This window comes from Kogia breviceps, chromosome 14 (assembly GCF_026419965.1).
Source record: "Kogia breviceps isolate mKogBre1 chromosome 14, mKogBre1 haplotype 1, whole genome shotgun sequence".
Classification (NCBI taxonomy): Eukaryota; Metazoa; Chordata; class Mammalia; order Artiodactyla; family Physeteridae; genus Kogia; species Kogia breviceps.
In genome coordinates, this window is record NC_081323.1 from 32625583 (window position 1) to 32645617 (window position 20035).

The following is a 20035-nucleotide window of genomic DNA, read 5'->3' on the forward strand; positions in this document are numbered from 1 at the left end:
TTGGGACTGTTTTGAATATTTGAATATTATGAGCATTTCTGTACATGCTTTTTGGTTGGTTTAAGCATTCATTTCTGTTGGGTATTTTCTTTGGACTAGAATTGCTGGATCAGAAGTAGGTGTTTGTTTAGCGTCAGTGAAAACTGCCAGTTTTTCAATGTTAAACCAACCTGTAAGGACTCTCCCTGATGCAGAGACCCCAGAGGCCAAAAAGCCGGGGACCCAAAGACGGCCCTGGGGAACAGCAGCGGTGGCGCTAGTGGGTGTAGACCGGAGGGTTGCTGGTGAGAGTGAGCAGGAGGGCCCCAGATGAGGACCTGCAGGTAGGAACCAGGTGAGCAGCTTTAGGGAGGGGGAGGAGCAGGAGGAGACACCGTCTCAGGGAGTGGACATGAAGAGAGCTGCTGGCAGGACCTCATCCTCAGCTCTGGAAGTCGAGAAACTCAGCAATACTCCTTCATCCAGGGGTAGGTAGGTGCGCGGCCCCTCCAGGAGGCCCCTCCCACTCTGCGACCCCGCCCTTCCTCAGGCCCCGCCTCGCATGTGGTCCGGCGCAGCGCGCAGGCGCACCTTCGGCACCTCCCTTCCTCGCCGCCGCAGCGCAGTGCGCAGGCGCGGCCTGGCAGCCGGCGAAGCTGCAGCATCCTCTGTGCGGGTGTGTCTCCGCGGCGTATCTTGCCCTTCTCCTCGTCCTCCTCTGACTGCCGGCGCGATGGCGAAGCCGCTGACGGACGGCGAGAGGCGGAAGCAGATTAGCGTGCGCGGGCTGGCGGGGCTGGGCGACGTGGCCGAGGTGCGGAAGAGCTTCAACCGGCACCTGCACTTCACGCTCGTCAAGGACCGCAACGTGGCCACGCGCCGCGACTACTACCTGGCGCTGGCGCACACGGTGCGAGACCACCTGGTGGGCCGCTGGATCCGTACGCAGCAGCACTACTACGAGCGCGACCCCAAGGTGAGGCGGCACCGGGGTGGGGAGAGACCCCCGGTGAGGAGGGACTCCCCCTGATATGGGGAGAGACCCCCCCAAGTGAGGATAGACCCACGGGTGAAGAGAGACCCCTTAATATGGGGAGCGACACCCCGCCCCCCACCCCCAGTTGAGGAGAGACCACCGGGTGAAGCGGCCCCGCACACGGCGTCGCCTAACCCTCACCTCCCGTACTGGGTGGCCTGGAGCCCTGCGGTTGGGGCCTGCTGTCCGGGCGGGTAGAGATGGGGGGCGTCACTGGGAAGCCTGCTGAGGAGAAGGAGCCCGCAGTGATGGGCTCTGCCTTCCAGGCGCTCACACCTGCCTTGAAGAACTTCACTTAGCTTAAGGTTGGCCGACGTTAAGGAATTGTTTATTCTTTTTACATTTTACACACATGTAGGTTTATGGTAGAAAAGTACAAAATACACGAGAGAAAATTTGCTCATCACCTCCGTTATTAACTGTGTTAAAATATAGGTGCATGTCCTTCTACATCTTTTCTGTTCTTAAATATATATGCACACTTTTAAAAAGCATGTTGTATATACAGTTTTGTGGCTCTTCTGTTTCATTCATCAACATTTGTAGCTTTTTCAACAGCTTTGCAAGTCAGTAAATATGATTCTCCAAAGTGGTAGTTTTCAGTTTGATGGGTATGGGCTTGGCCAGGCCCCTGCTACCAGTTTTGTTTGTTTGGTTTTTTGTTTTTGTTTTTTTCCTCTTGACCGTGGAGAGTTTTATCCTTTCTACTATACTAATGTAGAGTGAAAACTGGTGAGGAAAGGACACACTTGCAGACCTGAAGCCAATTTGCAAAGATTTGACTTGCAGTGTACACCTGAGGACTGGGTAGTTGCTTTGTTAATAGTATTTTACAGTATTTTTGTAGGGCGTTAAGAAATGTTTAATAATTGCTAAGTCTGAGATTGGTTGCTTTTCCAAACTTATTCTGGGGCACTCTTTTTTTTCTAAAAGAGAGGTGGTAAAAAGGACAGATTTGTTAGAATACCAACTAGGATCTTCATATTTAGTATGCAAGACAGTGAAGAAAGAAGTAGCACCAAATGGCTGAAACAGTTTATTTCAACTAGGGCTTGGGATGACTTTGCCAGGGAAACTGGCCAACAGGCAGTGGCTCCCCCAGAATTCCCTGCTGATGGCAGAGCTCTGATTTGCAATATCATTGTTATTCATGTAGCAGGTGACAAGGTACATCTCTGACGGCACATTCAAGGGTATTTCCCTGCAGCTGGACCAGAACACACCGTAACACCGTGGAGTCCCACCAGGGTGTTTATCTATATTTAGATCCTGAAAAGGCTAGTGATGGGCTCAGGGATTACAGAAATAACCTTTTTCATGAACAGGATTAAATCCCTCTAACAAAACAGGTTTACTTATCCTCACTGATTGCTGTGGTGGCTATAGATGTAAACATTTCTCTTCTTTAAAGCCACACAGCCTGTAAATGGAAGGTTGTTTGCTTGTCCTGGATAGGAAGGTCATTTGAAAGTGGAAACTTGGAATTTGAGTGCTTCAGTCTGGCTAATTCATGTTGAAAATAAACTCATCATCTCCTTTTTCTGCAAAAGTTACATGTTTGCTGGTAAAGGACAAGAAACAAGCCCCAGGAGGATCAGAGCTGAGAGGACGTGGAAGATCTCCCAATAATAATTCTGCAGAGCCACATCCCCAGCCTAAGAACGGCTTCAAGGATGTGTACCACTGCACTGCAGACTTAGGCAGCCTGACGATCTAAACAATAAGTTAAAGTGCTTTTATTCAATATTTTTATTTACTTTAAAACAGTTATGCAAGTCCTTGTGATTATTGGGGAAAAAATTAGAAAACACAGATAAGCCAAAAGGAAAAAATTAACTGTAATCTCACCACCTAGTGGTAACACTGTAAATGCTACAAACATCTTGTGTTCCACATCTCTTTTTCTGTGCAGGTAGAAACATTTGTTTTAATTACACAAAAGAGTATAGTGCTATGCTGCACCTATTGTTTCATAAGTCTCAAGCATTCTATTTTTGGTAATAGAAACAGTTGAATCTCAGTGCTCAGAGGAAGAGTTTTCAAGTAAGCTGCCTGGCAAATCAGCAAGTCAAAAAATCTGGCTAAAATTAAGAAGTCTGCTCTTGGCAGGAGGCAGGCTTAATTCTAAAGACGGCTCCAGGAGTCTCTGAAGTGATGACAAGGTCAGGACTCCACTGCAAACTCAGGGACGGAAAAGAGCTGGGTGGTGAGGGATGGCTCACAGAAATCCATGCTCCTCAAGTCCTGGCTTTACCATTTGGCCTGTTTGACCCTTGGGCTTGGGTGGATTTCTTAACCTTTCTTGGTCTCAGTTTCTTCATCTTTAAAATAAGGAAGGTCAAGCTAGGTAATCCATCCCTGAGTACCTTGCTGTTCTAAAACATTATAGCTTTGTGTTTGCTGATAAAATGTTTCCATTTTATATTAACATTCCATCCAGAAAGAATTTGAGAATACTTAAGCAAGATAATGCTGCAAAAGTTTCAACTTCATAGAAGACCTCAAAGAGAAAGTTGGGGCAAGACAGTAAGGGTAGGAAAGTGGGTTAAGTTCAGATGCATGGTCAGGACACAAAATGCAGGTGTAAGTTCTGGCAACCAAAGCAAATTGCAGATCATGTCCAGTTATGGGAGTCATGGAATCTCTGCAGTAAATTCTAGAATGAGTAGGTGCGAGATTTCTTCCATGGGTCTTTAAAGCAGACATTGTATGATGTGGACAGCTGGCCTGATTGCATCCCTGTAGTGGATGGACTGGCCAGTTTACTATGGCTCTTCCCCATGAGCTCTTGGCATAACCATAATGGTGGACTAAGGAAAGGAGCTCTACCACTGGGTCCAAACTGCTGTCCTAAATATTTCTAGTAAAATAATCATGATGAATACAATTAATCTTATGGTTTGGCTGGATCTGGGAATTAAAGGAAGATGATCTAGAGCAGTTTTTTGTTGCCTTGGCTGCACACAACCCCTACCTCTGAAATTTTGTTTTAATTAGGCAGGAGTGGGTCCAGCACTGGGATCTTTTTGACCCACTCAACTGTTCTGATGTGTTTGCCCTCATCTGTGTGAAGTTGACCTTGTATCCCATGGGCAAGCTTCCCTGATAGCAGAGAGCTCACAGTTACTTTCTCTGGCCAGAAGCTGGGGAGGGGCAGATGTTTCCTGTTGCTGATTACCCTGACAGCTTGCCAAATGGAAGGTAGGCTGAAGCCGTCATTTATGAGATTAGGAAGCTTTGGGTGTGTGCTGTGATTTTTCTTAGAAGACAGTCTAGCCTCTGTGCCTGAAGGCTGTGATGGTTAATTTTGTGTGTCAACTTGGCTGGGCTATGGTGCCCAGATATTTGGTCAAATATTTTTCTGGTTGTTTGTGTGAAGGTGTTTTCTAGATGAGATTAACCTTAAAGTCAGTGGATTTTGAGGATATTAGATGGGCCTCTAATCAGTTGAAGGCCTGAACAGAACAAAGACTGATACCGCCACCATACCCACCTCCCCTCTCTTCCTCTCCACATCCCTCCCCAGCCAGAAGGAATATTCTGGCAGAAGGCCTTTGGACTCCAAATGCCTCTCCTTCTTGGGTCTTCAGCCTGCAGACTCACGCCAGCAGATTTTGGTCTTGGACCCCCATGATTATGTGACCCAGTTCCTTAAAATAAATCTCTGTGTATATATCCTGTTGATTCTGTTTCTCTGGGGAACCCTGACTTATACCCAGGTGCTGTGGATGGCTAACCCTTTGTATCTTTATGAAATATTGTAACCGATCTCATTTCTGCATCCTAGCCCTTTATAGATGATTTTTTAAACGTTTATTTTATGTGATTTCAGACTTTTACAAGTTGCAAGAATGATACAAAGCATTCCCATGTGCTCTTTATCCGGATTCCCCAAACATGAAACATTTTTAACACATTTGTTATGTCTTTCTCTCTGTATAAATACATTTTTTTCTGTGAGCCATTTGAAAGTAAGTTTTAAACTTGATACCCCTTTCCCCCTGAAAACTCAAATGTGTGACTCGGAAAATCAAGGAGATTCCCTTATACAACCAGAGCATTTGGAAAAAACTCAGGGTGTTCACACCAACACGGTGTTGTCACCTGCAGACTTTACTCAACTTTGTCAGCTGTGCCGCTGATAAGAAATACAAGGAAGAAAACTGAGAGAGCTTTACACATCTTTCCAGATATACCTCCTTTTTTCCTGCCCATTAAACAGAGCAGGCTGTAACCCATATGGAAACCTACATATTTTAAGACATGAAGCAGGTAAACAGCAGGCAACAGATAGCTGGCTCTTTTCTACCTTGTAGAGAATGGGGCTCTTAGGATATGGCGAAGGGAAGAGAAATGAACACAGAAATTTAGAAAGGTAATTGGACAACTGAAAAGTCTGGTTAAATTTCCCCTAAGATCAGGAACAAGACAAGGTTGCCCACCCTCACCACTATTATTCAACATAGTTTTGGAAGTTTTAGCGACAGCAGTCAGAGAAGAAAAAAAATAAAAGGACTCCAAATCGGAAAAGAAGAAGTAAAACTGTCACTGTATGCAGATGACATGATACTATACATAGAGAATCCTAAAGATGGTAACAGAAATCTACTAAAGCTAATCAATGAATTTGGTAGAGTAGCAGGATACAAAATTAATGCACAGAAATCTCTTGCATTCCTATACACTAATGATGAAAAATCTGAAAGAGAAATTAAGGAAACACTACCATTTATGATCGCAACAAAAAGAATAAAATATCTAGGAATAAACCTACCTAAGGAGACAAAAGACCTGTATGCAGAAAACTGTAAGACACTAATGAAAGAAATTAAAAATGATACAAACAGATGGAGAGATATACCATGTTATTGGATTGGAAGAATCAACATGTGAAAATGACTGTATTACCCAAAGCAATCTACAGATTCAATGCAATCCCTATCAAACTACCAATGGCATTTTTCACAGAACTAGAACAAAAAATTTCACCATTTGTATGGAAACACAAAAGACCCCGAATAGCCAAAGCAATCTTGAGAAAGAAAAATGGAGCTTGAGGAATCAGTCTCCCGGACTTCAGACTATACTACAAAGCTACAGTAATCAAGACAGTATGGTACTGGCACAAAAACAGAAGTATAGATCAATGGAACAGGATAGAAAGCCCAGAGATAAACGCATGCACATATGGTCACCTTATCTTTGATAAAGGAGGCAAAAGTATACAATGGAGGAAAGACAGCCTCTTCAATAAGTGGTGCTGGGAAAACTGGACATCTACATGTAAAGGAATGAAATTAGAACACTTCTTAACACCATACACAAAAATAAACTCAAAATGGATTAAAGACCTAAATGTAAGACCAGACACTATAAAACTCTTAGAGGAAAACATAGGTAGAACACTCTATGACATAAGTCACAGCAAGATCCTTTTTGACCCACCTCCTAGAGAAATGGAAATAAAAACAAAAATAAACAAATGGGACCTAATGAAACTTAAAAGCTTTTGCACAGCAAAGGAAACCATAAACAAGATGAAAAGACAACCCTCAGAATGGGAGAAAATATTTGCAAACGAAGCAACTGACCAAGGATTAATCTCCAAAACATACGAGCAGCTTATGCAGCTCAATATCAAAAAAACAAAGAACCCAATCCAAATATGGGCAGAAGATCTAAATAGACATTTCTCCAAAGAAGATATAGATTGCCAACAAACACATGAAAAGATGCTCAACATCACTAATCATTAGAGAAATGCACATCAAAACTACAATGAGATATCATCTCACACTGGTCAGAATGGCCATCATCAAAAAATCTAGAAACAATAAATGCTGGAGAGGGTGTGGAGAAAAGGGAACCCTCTTGTACTGTTGTTGGGAATGTAAATTGATACAGCCTCTATGGAGAACAGTATGGAGGTTCCTTAAAAAACTAAAAATAGAACTACCATATGACCCAGCAATCCCACTCCTGGGCATATACCCTGAGAAAACCATAATTCAAAAAGAGTCATGGACCAAAATGTTCATTGCAGCTCTATTTACAATAGCCAGGACATGGAAGCACCCTAAGTGTCCATCAACAGATGAATGGATAAAGAAGATGTGGCACATATATGCAATGGAATATTACTCAGCCATGAAAAGAAATGAAATTGAGTTATTTGTAGTGAGGTGGATGGACCTAGAGTCAGTCATACAGAGTGAAATAAGTCAGAAAGAGAAAAACAAATACCGTATGCTAACAAATATATATGGAATCTAAAAATAAAAAAAGTTCTGGTGAACCTAGGGGCAGGACAGGGATAAAGATGCAGACATAGAGAATGGACTTGAGGACACAGGGAGGGGGAAGGGTAAGCTGGGACAAAGTGAGAGAGCAACACTGACATATATACACTACCAAATGTAAAATAGATAGCTAGTGGGAAGCTGCTGCATAGCACAGGGAGATTAGCTTGGTGCTTTGCAACCACCTAGAGGGGTGGGATAAGGAGGGTGAGAGGGAGAGGCAAGAGGGAGGGGATGTGGAGATATATGTATACGTATAGCTGATTCACTTTGTTATACAGCAGAAACTAACACAACATTATAAAGCAATTATACTCCAATAAAGATGTTAAAAAAAAAGTCTGGTTAACAATGCCTTCAACAGGATCTTCTGGAATAGGAATTATATGTAATTTCAGTATTAGCTGAGTGTCTTTTCTCAGCCTTGAAACACGTTTTTTTTTAAAAAGGTGAAAGTAGCTCTGTTGAAAACACTGACATAACACTGAGCCACAAGTGTAGTTTGACATGGTCCAGATCACTTACTATAAATTGATTAGGCTCTGGCTATCTGTCAGGGACAAGGTGGCCTCCATGATTATCTGGCTCTGGGATGGGGTGAGTAGATGCTTTGTAGAGCTTAATGGCACATAAGGTGGAAGGCAGAGGACTGTGACACTGACGTCATGTAGCACAAAGTGAATTTGTTTCCTGCAGAACTAAGTGATCTCTGAGTGTAAAATCCCTGTAGATTTTACAGGGATAAAATACTGTAATTTTTTCATATTTTACATTTTCCAAGTTGACTTTGCGCAAACAGACCTGTGTTCTACTCCTAGGTACCAGTACCTAAAATAAAAAACGAAATTCGTGGTCCACATTGAGACACAGCCCACCAGTTAGGGGAAGCCAAGGTTCCCTGGCACTTCGCTCTGAAAGAAAGTGCGAGTGTGACTTCATAGGTTGGGGCTTAAGAGGTGTGGTAGATAACGCTCAGCATCCTCACAAAAGCACAGTAGTGGTTTTATAAAGCTTTTTCCTCCAAAAAGCCCCTCAGACACAGTGGCGTGTACGTGGGTACATGCTCAGTGAGGACAGGGGTGGAAGGGCCCCTCCCCCCAGCAGCCCTCCTCTCGCTGAGCTGCTCAGGCAGGGCGGCAGGCTGGAGGTGGCCTCAGTGCCTTTGTAGAGGCTGGGGTGCCCAGCAGAGCTGACTTCTGTGTTGGGTCAGTGGTCAGTGTCCCTGTGTCATGTCACGGCCAGCTCTGGCTGGCAGGAGCCACTCTATGCTGTGAGAGGGCAGCTCGTGGGTTAAGATGCTGCTGCGGCACCGACAGAATCTGATAGACAAGAGGAGTGAGTGTTTCTGGCGCAGGCGGACACCTGCCTGGCCAGATCTGCCTGTAGAATCAGGTTCTTGCTGGTGGTGAAGTCGATTGCCCCAGTCTGTGCTTCGATGCCCTGAGTGTTGAAAGTTCTTTCTTTCCTTTTCTGCAGAGTGTTCAGACCCTTCTGTTAAACAAGGACTCTAAACACACTTTGAGGAGAGGGAAAAGAAATTGGAGGTCTCTGAAAGTCCAATTCTATGTATTAATCTCGGTTGTATAGAGAGCAAAATGAAAGCTCTACCTATTGACATTAAACTCCATTTTCACAGAGTTCATTAACTCCTAAGATTCTTTAGGAGATTAATATGTTGTATAATGTTTGTGTCGATCATATTTTCATCTGTGTCGAAGAGCTTTGTTTATGCTTTTCTGTGATGTTACCTGTTGGTGTGGGCTTCGCATGTAATAAATAAACTCAATTTATAAAAAACTTAAGGCTGCATCTAGGCCATTTAACACTTGTTACAGCCATATTGCAAAGAAGGGACTCTGCAAGAAAGATCAGTGACCTAGTTCAGGCCTGCAGACGGCCCCCCAGAGCTGTGTGACAAGGTTAAGGGGTCCCTGCTGTTCTCAGGCTCAAGCAGGTGAACATCTGGTTCTCGATTGGCACCCCTGAACTGGGAGGCCCTGTCCAAGGTTGCACAGGTGGCGCCGGGGAGGCTGGAGGGGCTGGAGAGGTAGGAAGGGGCTGGGCTGGGCCTGCGATGGCCTTGGGCCTACAGCAGCAGAGTTTGGGCCTGGCAAGGAGCTGGCCCTTTGCAGGTGGTTTTTTTCCAGAACTGTCACCCTGTTCTTTAGGTTCCATACCTCTCCCTGAAAATCTGACCAGGTGAAGGGACCAGCAATGCCGAGTCCCAGGTGGGCATGGTGCTATCAGAGACATAAAGTGACCAGGTCGCCCCACCAGCCGGTGCAGGAGCTGGGATGGGACCCAGTCTACGTGGTTCAAAATCTGTGCATGTCATTGGCCGGCTTCTCAAGTGCCTTCTTCAGTTTGATGGTTTCACGCTGAACCATCTTAAGGAAACTGGGGAAAACAAATCAACATATGTGAGGAAACAATAAAAGTTCTCAAGTCACACAGACAAAAACAGCAACAGAAAACAAGGCACAGACCCTGAGTCCAGAGCTCCAGCCAAGCACAACCTGCAGCGGTGTCTGGCGCAGAGCTGACTGTGGTCAGTCCTTTCTGAGTGGGCAGTTCTGGGGGGACCCTGGATGCCATGCTGCTCCTGCTGCCCTCTTGTTCAGGATGCCGCAGGAGGCTGCCCGGGTAGGTTTACAGAACTAAATACACAGCTGAACCCTGGACACCCATGTTGAACTTGGGAGGAAGATGAAAGAGATTCAGAGGCTTTAAGACTGGACCCAACGTTTTATCCCTCAGCACCCATCTCTTAGAAAAAGAGAGAATCAGGCTTCCCTGGTGGCGCAGTGGTGGAGAGTATGCCTGCTGATGCAGGGGACACGGGTTCATGCCCCGGTCCGGGAAGATCCCACATGCCGTGGAGCGGCTGGGCCCGTGAGCCATGGCTGCTGAACCTGCGTGTCCAGAGCCTGTGCTCCGCAACAGGAGAAACTACAACAGTGAGAGGCCCGGGTACTGCAAAAAAAAAAATAAATAAAAAAACAAACAAAGAAAGATAATCAAGCTATTTTCATAGTGCCAGTTAAAAGTTGGAAACTTTAGCAGAAAGATTGAACTACAACTTTTAAAATACATATTTATAGTTAAAGGCAAAATAAAAACATCTTGATCATATCCCTGACCTGCCAACTTAAAAAAAATATATTATTTATTTATTTTTGGCTGTGTTGGGTCTTAGTTGTGGCACTCGGAATCTCTCATTGTAGCATGCAGACTTCTCTCTAGTTGTGGTGCGCAGGTTCCAGAGCACGTGGGCTCAGTAGTTGCAGCGCACGAGCTTAGTTGCCCTGTAGCATGTGGGATCTTAGTTCCCCGACCAGGGATCAAACCTGCGTCTCCTGCATTGGAAGTCGGATTCTTTTTTTAAAAAATTTAATAATTTATTTTTGGCTGCTTTGGGTCTTCATTGCTGTGCGTGGGCTTTCTCTAGTTGCAGTGAGCGGGCTTCTCATTGCAGTGGCTTCTCTTGTTGCAGAGCACAGGCTCTAGGTATGTGGGCTTCAGTAGTTGTGGCTCCTGGGCTCAGTAGTTGTGGCTCTCAGGCTCTAGAGCGCAGCCTCCGTAGTTGTGGCATACAGGCTTAGTTGCTCTGCGGCATGTGAGATCTTCTTGGACCAGGGCTGGAACCCGTATTTCCTGCATTGACAGGTGGATTCTTTTTTTAAAAAAATTATTTTTAAAGGTTTTTTAAAAAATTAATTAATTTATTTATTTATTTATTTTTGGCTGCATTGGGTCTTCGTTGCTACGCACGGGCTTTTTCTAACTGTGGCAAACAGGCTACTCTTCGTTGAGATACGTGGGCTTCTCATTGTGGTAGCTTCTCTTATTGCAGAGCACGGGCTCTAGGCACGCGGGCTTCACCAGTTATGGCACAAGGGCTCAGTAGTTGTGGCTCACAGGCTTTAGAGCACAGGCTCCGTAGTTGTGGCGCACGGGCTTAGTTGCTCTGTGGCATGTGGGGTCTTCCTGGACCAGGGCTTGAACCCATGTCCCTGCATTGGCAGGTGGATTCCTAACCACTGCGCCACCAGGGAAGTCCTGAAAGGTGGATTCTTAACCACTGGACCACCAGGGAAGTCCGTCCCCTGCCAACTTTTTTTAAAAAATATAAATCTGATTCTTTTTTTAAAAAAATTTATTTATTTATTTATTTTTGGCTGTGTTGGGTCCTCGTTTCTGCGTGCGGGCTTTCTCTAGTTGCTGTGAGCTGGGGGCCACTCCTCATCACCGTGCGTGGGCCTCTCACTGTTGCGGCCTCTCTTGTTGCGGAGAACAGACTCCAGACGCGCAGGCTCAGTAGTTGTGGCTCACAGGCTTTGTTGCTCCGCGCCCTGCCAACTTTTTATAAAACCTCTTGGGAGAATCCCAGAAATAGGCATGGCCTTCATGTGTACCTAGAAGAAAGGAATGGCTGCTCAAAACATTCACTCACTCTCTCGGACAGCTGGGTGTTGTCTCAGTGTGTTTTCACGTCGGTTACTAAGCCCCATCTAGAGGGAGGTATGGTACCATGCTATCGGAACCCCATATAATAATAAATCAGTTCAAGTGTAGAGTAAATAGCGTCCAGAATGATGAAAAGTCAGGAGGAAGCAATGGGCCGTGAGCAGCAGTGACAGCAGTGGTGGAGCAGAGGGCACCTCTGCAGAATTACTCGTTACACTGCGACTGTGTTTGTGATTTAAAGGATGCTGGAATTTTTTTTTTTGTATGTAAGCATGTTCTTTCAATTTGTAGATTTAATATATATGTAACGTTTTCTTAAATTACATATTGAAACATTTTTAAACTTTTTATTCATTTTCTTTCTTCAGGAACACTAATTATGCAAATGTTAAGTATTCTTTGTCTTCTGTATGGGTGTTTTTCTCTCCAGTCCTCTTCATGATTTTCCCCCACTTTGCTCACTTTTCCAGCCAGCTTTTTGTTTTCAGCTGTGCCGCTGTTTTGCATTCAGTGCTGCCTCCATTTCTGTGGTGGTTTTATCTCTTATTTATTTTACTTCTTTCCCGTGCTTGGTTGAGTCCCTTTGTTACCTTATCATTGTTTCTTGATGTCTTAGATGGGTCTGTGTTTATGGATTTCACGTGGCCCTAGGTAAATGTTGGGTGTTCTTTGCCTGTTGTATTTCCTGTCTGTTCTGTTTTTCTTCTCAGGGTGTAGACCCTGAGCTCCATCTCTGAGTGGAGGGGATTCTTCCTGAGCCAGTTGCTTGCAGCTGGATGATGGGGCAGGGCCTGCTGTGTGCAGCATGGAGGGAGCAGCCCCTCCTGGTTCCCAGTTTTGTGGGGCGTGTGTGTGTGTGTGTGTGTGTGTGTGTGTGTGTGCGCGTGCACACGCACACTGGTGTTAGCGAGTGTGCGCCGTGGGTGTGAATGCATGTACACGTGTGGGTGTGTGAGTGGGCACGCATGTGAGTGTAAAGTGCTTTGTCCTTTCATCGGCCTCAGAAGGCAGAGACCAGCAGTGGACAGTCACCCTCATCCCTCCCCTGCAGCTTGGTGGTGAAGTGGTACAGGGGGCAGTTTCTGGCTGAGTTCTGCCTCCCTCAGTTTCCACCTGTGTTTTCCTAGGGTCAGTGAGTTTTAGGGAGAAGTGGGCAGAGACGTTTTTATCCTACCACCTTTACAACTGGAAGTATTCTATCTTACATACAGTATTTATTGAGATAAAATTCAGATACCATACAATTTACCCATTTAAAGTGTACAGTTTATTCAGTGGTTTTTGTATATTCAGAGTTGTGCAACCATCACCATAGTCAGTTTTATAACATTTTCATTACCCCAGAAAGAAACCCCACGCTTTTTAGCTGTTACCCACCCTAAACTCCCTGTCTGCCTGTCTTAGGCAACTACTAATCTACTTTCTGTTTCTGTAGATTTACCTATATTCCATATAAATGGAATCGTACAATGTGTGGTCTTTTGTGACTGGCTTCTTTCATTTAGCATAATGTTTTCTAGGTTCATTCTCATTGTAGCTTTATCAGTACTTGATTCCTTTTTATGGCTGAATAATATTCTACCATATGGATATATCACATTTTATTTATCCATTCATAAGTTGGTGGACATTTGAGTTGTTTTCACCTTTTGACTATTAAATACAAATCTTTTAGTGGACACAGGGTTTCATTTCTTTTGGGTGTATGTCTAGGAGTGAAATTGCTGGGCCAAATGGTAAACTGTTTAACTTTTGAGGACCTGCCAGACTGGTTTCCAGAGAAGCTGTACTGTCTTACATTCTCATCAGCTAGTTTTCAGATCCTTGCTAACCATTTGTTATTATCTGATGGCTTTTTGATCATAGTTGTACTAGTGGGTGTGAAGTGGCATCTCATTGTGCTTTTGATTTGCATTTCCCTTATGATTCATGATGTTAGGCATCTTTTCATGTGCTTATTGGCAATTTGTATTTTCTTTGTAGAAATGTCTGTGCAGATCCTTTGCCCAACCTACCACTGGGCTGTCTTTTTATTATTGAATTGTATATATATATTCCTGATACAGATCTTTTACCAGCTATGTGATTTGCAAATATTTTCTCCCAGAAGAACAGAGCTGGAGGTATCACGCTGTGACTACAGTCACAAAGCTACAAAGCTAGTCATCAAAACAGTATGATACTGCAACCTAAATGTCCACTGACTAATGAATGGGTAAAGAAGATGTGGTACGTATATACAATGGAATATTACTCAGCCATAAAAAAGAATGAAATAATACCATTTGTGGCAATATGGATGGACCTAGAGATTATCATACTAAGTAAAGTAAGTCAGACAGAGAAAGACAAATATCATACGATATCACTTACATGTGGAATCTAAAAAAAATGATACAAATGAACTTATTTACAAAAAGGAAACAGACTCACAAACATAGAAAACAGACTTATGGTTAACAAAGGGGTAAGGGGGGTGGGGGAGGGATAAGTTAGGAGTTTGGGATTAACATATACACACTACTACATATAAAATCAACCGGGACCTACTGTATAGCACAAGAAACTCTACTGAATATTTTGTAATAACCTATAAGGGAAAAGAGTCTGAAAAAGAATATATATATGTATAACTGAATCATCCTGAAACTAACACAACTCCAATAAAAAAACAAAAACAAACAAACTAACAAAAACCAGTATGATACTGGCACAAAAACAGACACATAGATCAGTGGAGCAGAATAGAGAGCCCAGAAATAAACACACCCACTTAATGGGCAGTTAATCTAGGACATAGGAGGCAACAATATGCAATGGGGAAAAGACAGTCTCTTCAACAAGTGGTGCTGGGAAAACTGGGCAGCTACATGTAGAAGAATGAAATTAGATCATTCCCTCACACCATATACAAAAATAAACTCAAAATGGATTAATGACCTAACTGTAAGACCAGATACTATAAAACTCCTAGAAGAAAACATAGGCAGAACACTCTTTGACATAAATTTTAGCAGGTTTTTTTTTTTTTATCTTAAGGCAAAGGAAACAAAATAAAAAATAAACAAATGGGACCTAATTAAACTTACAAGCTTTTTTTGCACAGCAAAGGAAACCACTGACAAAATGAAAAGACAAGACCTACTGAATGGGAGAAAATATTTGCAAATGATACGACCAGTAAGGGGTTAATATCCAAAATATATAAACAGCTCATACAACTCAATATTAAAAAAAAAAGAAAAAACTGATTGGAAAATGGGCAAAAGACCTGAATAATCATTTTTCCAAAGAATACATACAAATGGCCAACAGGCACATGAAAAGATGCTCAAAAATCACTAATCATCAGAGAAATGCAAATCAAAACCACAATGAGGGCTTCCTTGGTGGCGCAGTGGTTGAGAGTCCGCCTGCCGATGCAGGGGACACGGGTTTGTGCCCCAGTCCGAGAAGATCCCACATGCCACGGAGCGGCTAGGCCCGTGAGCCATGGCCGCTGAGCCTGCGCATCCGGAGCCTGTGCTCCGCAACGGGAGAGGCCACAACAGTGAGAGGCCCTCGTACCACAAAAAAAAACACCAAAACCCACAATGAGATGTCACCTCATACCTGTCAGAATGGCTATCATCAAAAAGACCATAAATAACAAATGTTGGCGAGAATGTGGAAAAGAGGGAACCCTCCTACACTGGGAACGTAAATTGGTGCAGCCACTATGGAAAACAATATGGAGGTTCATTAAAAAACAAAGTGTAACTGCCTTATGACCCAGCAATTCCACTCCTGGGTATATATTCAAAGAAAGTGAAAACACTAATTTGAAAAGATATTTTCACTGTTTACAATAGCCAAGATATGGAAGCAACCTAAGTGACCATCAACAGATGAATGGATAAAGAAGATGTGGTCAATATACACAGTGGAATACTACTCATAAAACAATATACATCCAAAGAAAATTAAAACACTAATTCAAAAGTATGCACTCCAGTGTTCATAGCAGCGTTATTTACAATAACCAAGATGTTGAAACAACCTAAGTGTCCATTAATAGATGAATGGATAAAGAAGATGTGATATGTATATCACAGTGGCATATCACTCAGCCATAAAAAGAAGAATGGATAGACTTGGAGGGTATTATGCCAAGTGAAACAAGTCAGACAAAGACAGATACTGTATGTTATCACTTATATGTGGAATCTAAAAAATAAAATGAATGAATATAACCAAACAGAAATAGGCTTGAATATACAGAGAACAAACGTGGTTACCAATGGGGAGAGGGAAGAGGGGAGGGGCAAGATAGGGGTAGGGGATTAAGAGGTACGAACCCCTGTGTATAAAATAAATAAGCTACAAGGATATATTGTACAGCGCACAGGGAAATATTTTATAATAACTTTAAATGGAGTATAATCTATCAAAATTGTGAATCATTATGTTGTACACCTAAAACTAATATAATATTGTAAATCAACTATACTTCAATTTTTAAAAATTTCCCGATTTTTGTGGGTTGTCTTTTTTTTTTTTTTTTTTTTTTTTTTTTTGTGGTACGCGGGCCTCTCACTGTTGTGGCCTCTCCCATTGCGGAGCGCAGGCTCCGGACGCACAGGCTCAGCGGCCATGGCTCACGGGCCCAGCCGCTCTGCGGCATGTGGGATCTTCCCGGACCGGGGCACGAACCCGTGTCCCCTGCATCGGCAGGCGGATTCTCAACCACTGCGCCACCAGGGAAGCCCAATCTTTTTTACTTTCTTAATTGTATCAAATGTTTTAAATATTGATGAAGTCCAGTTTATCTGTTTTTTCACTTGTGCTTTTAATGTCATGTCAGAAGAAACCATTGCCTAATCCAAGGTCACAAAGATTTACCCCTATGTTTTCTCCTAAGAGTTTTATAGTTTTGGCTCTTACATTTATGTTCTTGATCCATTTAGAATGAATTTTTTGCATGTGGTATGAAAGACGAGTCCAACTTTATTCTTTTGCTTGTGGATATCCAGTTGTCCTAGCACCATTTGTTGAAAAGACTATTCTTCCCCACAGAATTATCTGGGCACTCCTGTTGGAAATCAGTTGACCATAAATGTGAGGGTTTATTCTGGACTCTCTGTGCTATTCTATTGCTCTGTGTGTCCTTCTTTATGCCAGTATAGTCTCACTGACAGTAGTTTTGTAGTAAGGTTTGAGATTTGTGTGAGTCCTCCACCTTTGTTTTCTTTTTCAAGATTGTTTTGACTATTCCAGACCCCTTGCATTTCCATCTGAATGCTAGGATCAGTTTGTCACTCTGTAAGGAAGCCAGCTGGAATGCTGACAGGGATTGTGTTGAATTCGTAGATAATTTTGGGATTATTGCCATCTTCACAGCGTTAAGCCTTCCAATCCATTGACGTGGGATGTCTGTCCATGTACATAGGTCCCCTGCCTGTGTATTTTGCAAGTTGGGAGCCTCTTTCTACCTGGCCCATCCTTTCAGGCTGCTTCTTGGTTCTGAGGAGAGTAGTTTAAGAACAACTACAGTGAAGTGTGAAGTGATGGTATGAATGCTGCTGGAAAAACCCAAAGGGCAGCACCACTAAAACAGCTGTTGGCTGGCAGACAGCCACCAGGTTTCCTCAGATGTTTCTGGTCAGCTGCTGGTCAGAATTCTAAGCAAGGTATAAGAAAGCACCTTCAGCGTGTCTCTGCCCAAATGGTGGGTTCTGAAGCTGCTGGTGCGGGGCTCAGCAGGTCGCGCTCTGCAGGTGTCTCTGTGAAGTGCACAGGCCCCAGCAGCCCTCTCGCCACATGAGGAGAAGGAATCCAGACCTTTCTTTTCCCCTGCATTCTGCAACCCATAGGGAAATAGATTTTTTTAGATTGTATATTTTGGAAATTTTATAGGAAAGGTAAAACCGTAGCGCAGCCAACACTCTTCCCTGGATTCACACCTGAGACCGAGACGTGCTCTCTCATCGTGCACGTGCACGTGCACAGCTCACAGACACACACCTTTTCAAGGCCTGGTTTTGCTCTTTTATGTTTTACTTAGAGGCAATATTAGATTGACAGAGGGTTGCAAACAGAGTGTAGCATGCCCACGTGCCCTTCACGGCTGCCCCCAGTGGTAACATCCTGAGTGACCACAGCACAGGTATCAAAACTAAGAAGTTAGCGCTGGCTCAGCACTTCCTGTCAGTTCTTCCTCTGATGGCCTTTCTCTGTCCCGGACCTAATCCAGGCCCCTCAGGGCATTTAATTGTCCTGTTTCCTTAGTCTTCTATCTGCAGTGGTTGTTGGTCTTTCCTTGTCCTCTGTGACTTTGACAGATCTGACGGGTGCTGGTCAGGCAGTTCCACAGATGTCCCTAACTTTGGGTCTGACCGATGCTTCTCACCGTCAGTCTGGGGTTGGGAGTTTTGGAAAGAAAACCGTGGAGGCGAGGTCCCCTTCTCATGACAGCATATCACCTGACCTGTTACTGGTGAAGTTAACCTTGATCATGTGGGGAAGGTGTCGTCACAATCCAAAATTGTGAATTTGCAGTTTTCCCTTTCCAGACTATTTGTCGGAAGGGAGCTGCCATGACCAGCCCACCCTCAGCAGGAGGGGGATTGAGCACCACACCACCTCCTGGAGTGAAGGCTGTCAGAGAATTTGGGGACATCTGCTAAAGCCACCACGGTGATTAAGGTTATTTGGGGGGAGACACTTGTAGGGCTGTGCAGAATATCCAGTCAGTCCCTAGAGCCACTGTGGTCACCTGCGCAGCTGTTACTGTGCTGTTCTCTTGGTGGTTTTCCATTCCTCCCATTCCTTCTGCGTTTATTAATCAGAATTATTCTGTAGGGAAGCGTTTTTCCCTTGTCTCATCAAGGCCTTACTCTTTTTTTTTTTTTTTTGAGAGTTCTAGTTTTATTTTATTTTATTTTTTTGGCTGTGCTGTGTGGCATGAGGGATCTTAGCTCCCCAACCAGGGATCGAATCTGTGCCCCCTGCATTGGGAGTGTGGAGTCTTAACCACCGGACCTCCAGGGAAGTCCCAAGGCCTTACTCTTGACAGCTGGAGGCAGCACGAAGCCCTGTATGAGAGCAGGACTCTGCGGGCCAGATCTCAGCTCTGCCACTGCCTCCCGTGGCCCGTTGGGTGGTCGTGTGGGCAGATGGCACCAGGTGCAGGAAGTGTTGAACCCTGAGTGGCCCCCAGCGAGTGTCATCACCTTGTTTACACGGAGGTTTACCTCTCAGTCCCCCAAAGCCAGCAAACAGTCAGCAGGTGGAAGTAGACGTGTCCATCCGTCTATCCCGTTGTGTTGACCGTGCTGTTTGCACTGAGTACTTAGTTCAGGTATCAGAAGCTGTTCATCCTGCAGGGCTGTTTCACCCCGAGTGAGCGATGTGGTCTCCTCCTCGAGGGCGTGGCTGGGAAGAGGCCCTGCCAAGCTCAGACCTGGCTCTATCTATCCTGGGAGTCTGTTCCCCACTACTGCCCCGCCCTGCCTCCCTACCTCAGGCAGTGGTTCGTTTCCATCCCCTTGGGGACTCCAGAAGGGCAGTGAACAGACTACTTTCGAAGGGCCCCCACTAGGGGTCTGCCCCTGGAAAGCTGCGGTTGGCCAAGGCCGAAGGGAGTGAGCCCATTTTAGGGATGTGCAGGTAAGTGCAGGGTTGACGGAGCAAAGCCCCTAAGAAGGTCTTCTGGGGCTTCCCTGGTGGCGCAGTGGTTGAGGATCCGCCTGCTGATGCAGGAGACACGGGTTCGTGCCCTGGCCCGGGAAGATCCCACATGCCGCGGAGCAACTAAGCCCGTGAGCCATGGCCGCTGGGCCTGTGCGTCCGGAGCCTGTGCTCCGCAACGGGAGAGGCCACAACAGTGAGAGGCCCGCATACCGCAAAAAAAAAAAAAAAAAAAAAAAAAAGAAGGTCTTCTCAGCACAGGAATCTTCTCGTGTGTGGGGTGGAATGCACAATCTAAGATGCTTCCTTTTGCTTCCTCAGCGCATCTACTATCTTTCCCTGGAATTCTACATGGGCCGCACGCTACAGAACACGATGGTGAACCTGGGCCTTCAGAACGCCTGTGACGAAGCCATCTATCAGGTATGGGTCCTTGGGGCCAGGCTGCTAGGTGGCCTCTCATGGGCACTGAGTCTTAATCCAGGCCCTGCAGAGGTGAGCGCTGCCATCTGGGACGGGAGAAATGGCTCGGGTGTCGGGGAGAATGGGTTGGTAGCGACACTCCTGCTCAAGGGGAGAAAGCACA

General features: G+C 44.6%; 1 protein-coding gene across 1 annotated transcript in view; it reads left to right on the top strand.

Annotated features, from left to right (window-relative positions):
* Positions 1-549: 549 nt before the first annotated feature.
* The window catches only part of PYGB (glycogen phosphorylase B), a 55891-nt gene continuing 36405 nt past the window's right edge, over positions 550-20035 (top strand). The window contains exons 1-2 of the mRNA XM_059037582.2: positions 550-955; positions 19771-19872. Coding sequence (XP_058893565.1) covers positions 713-955; positions 19771-19872 — 345 coding nt within the window. The 5' untranslated portion in view covers positions 550-712. The remainder of the gene's footprint in view (positions 956-19770; positions 19873-20035) is intronic.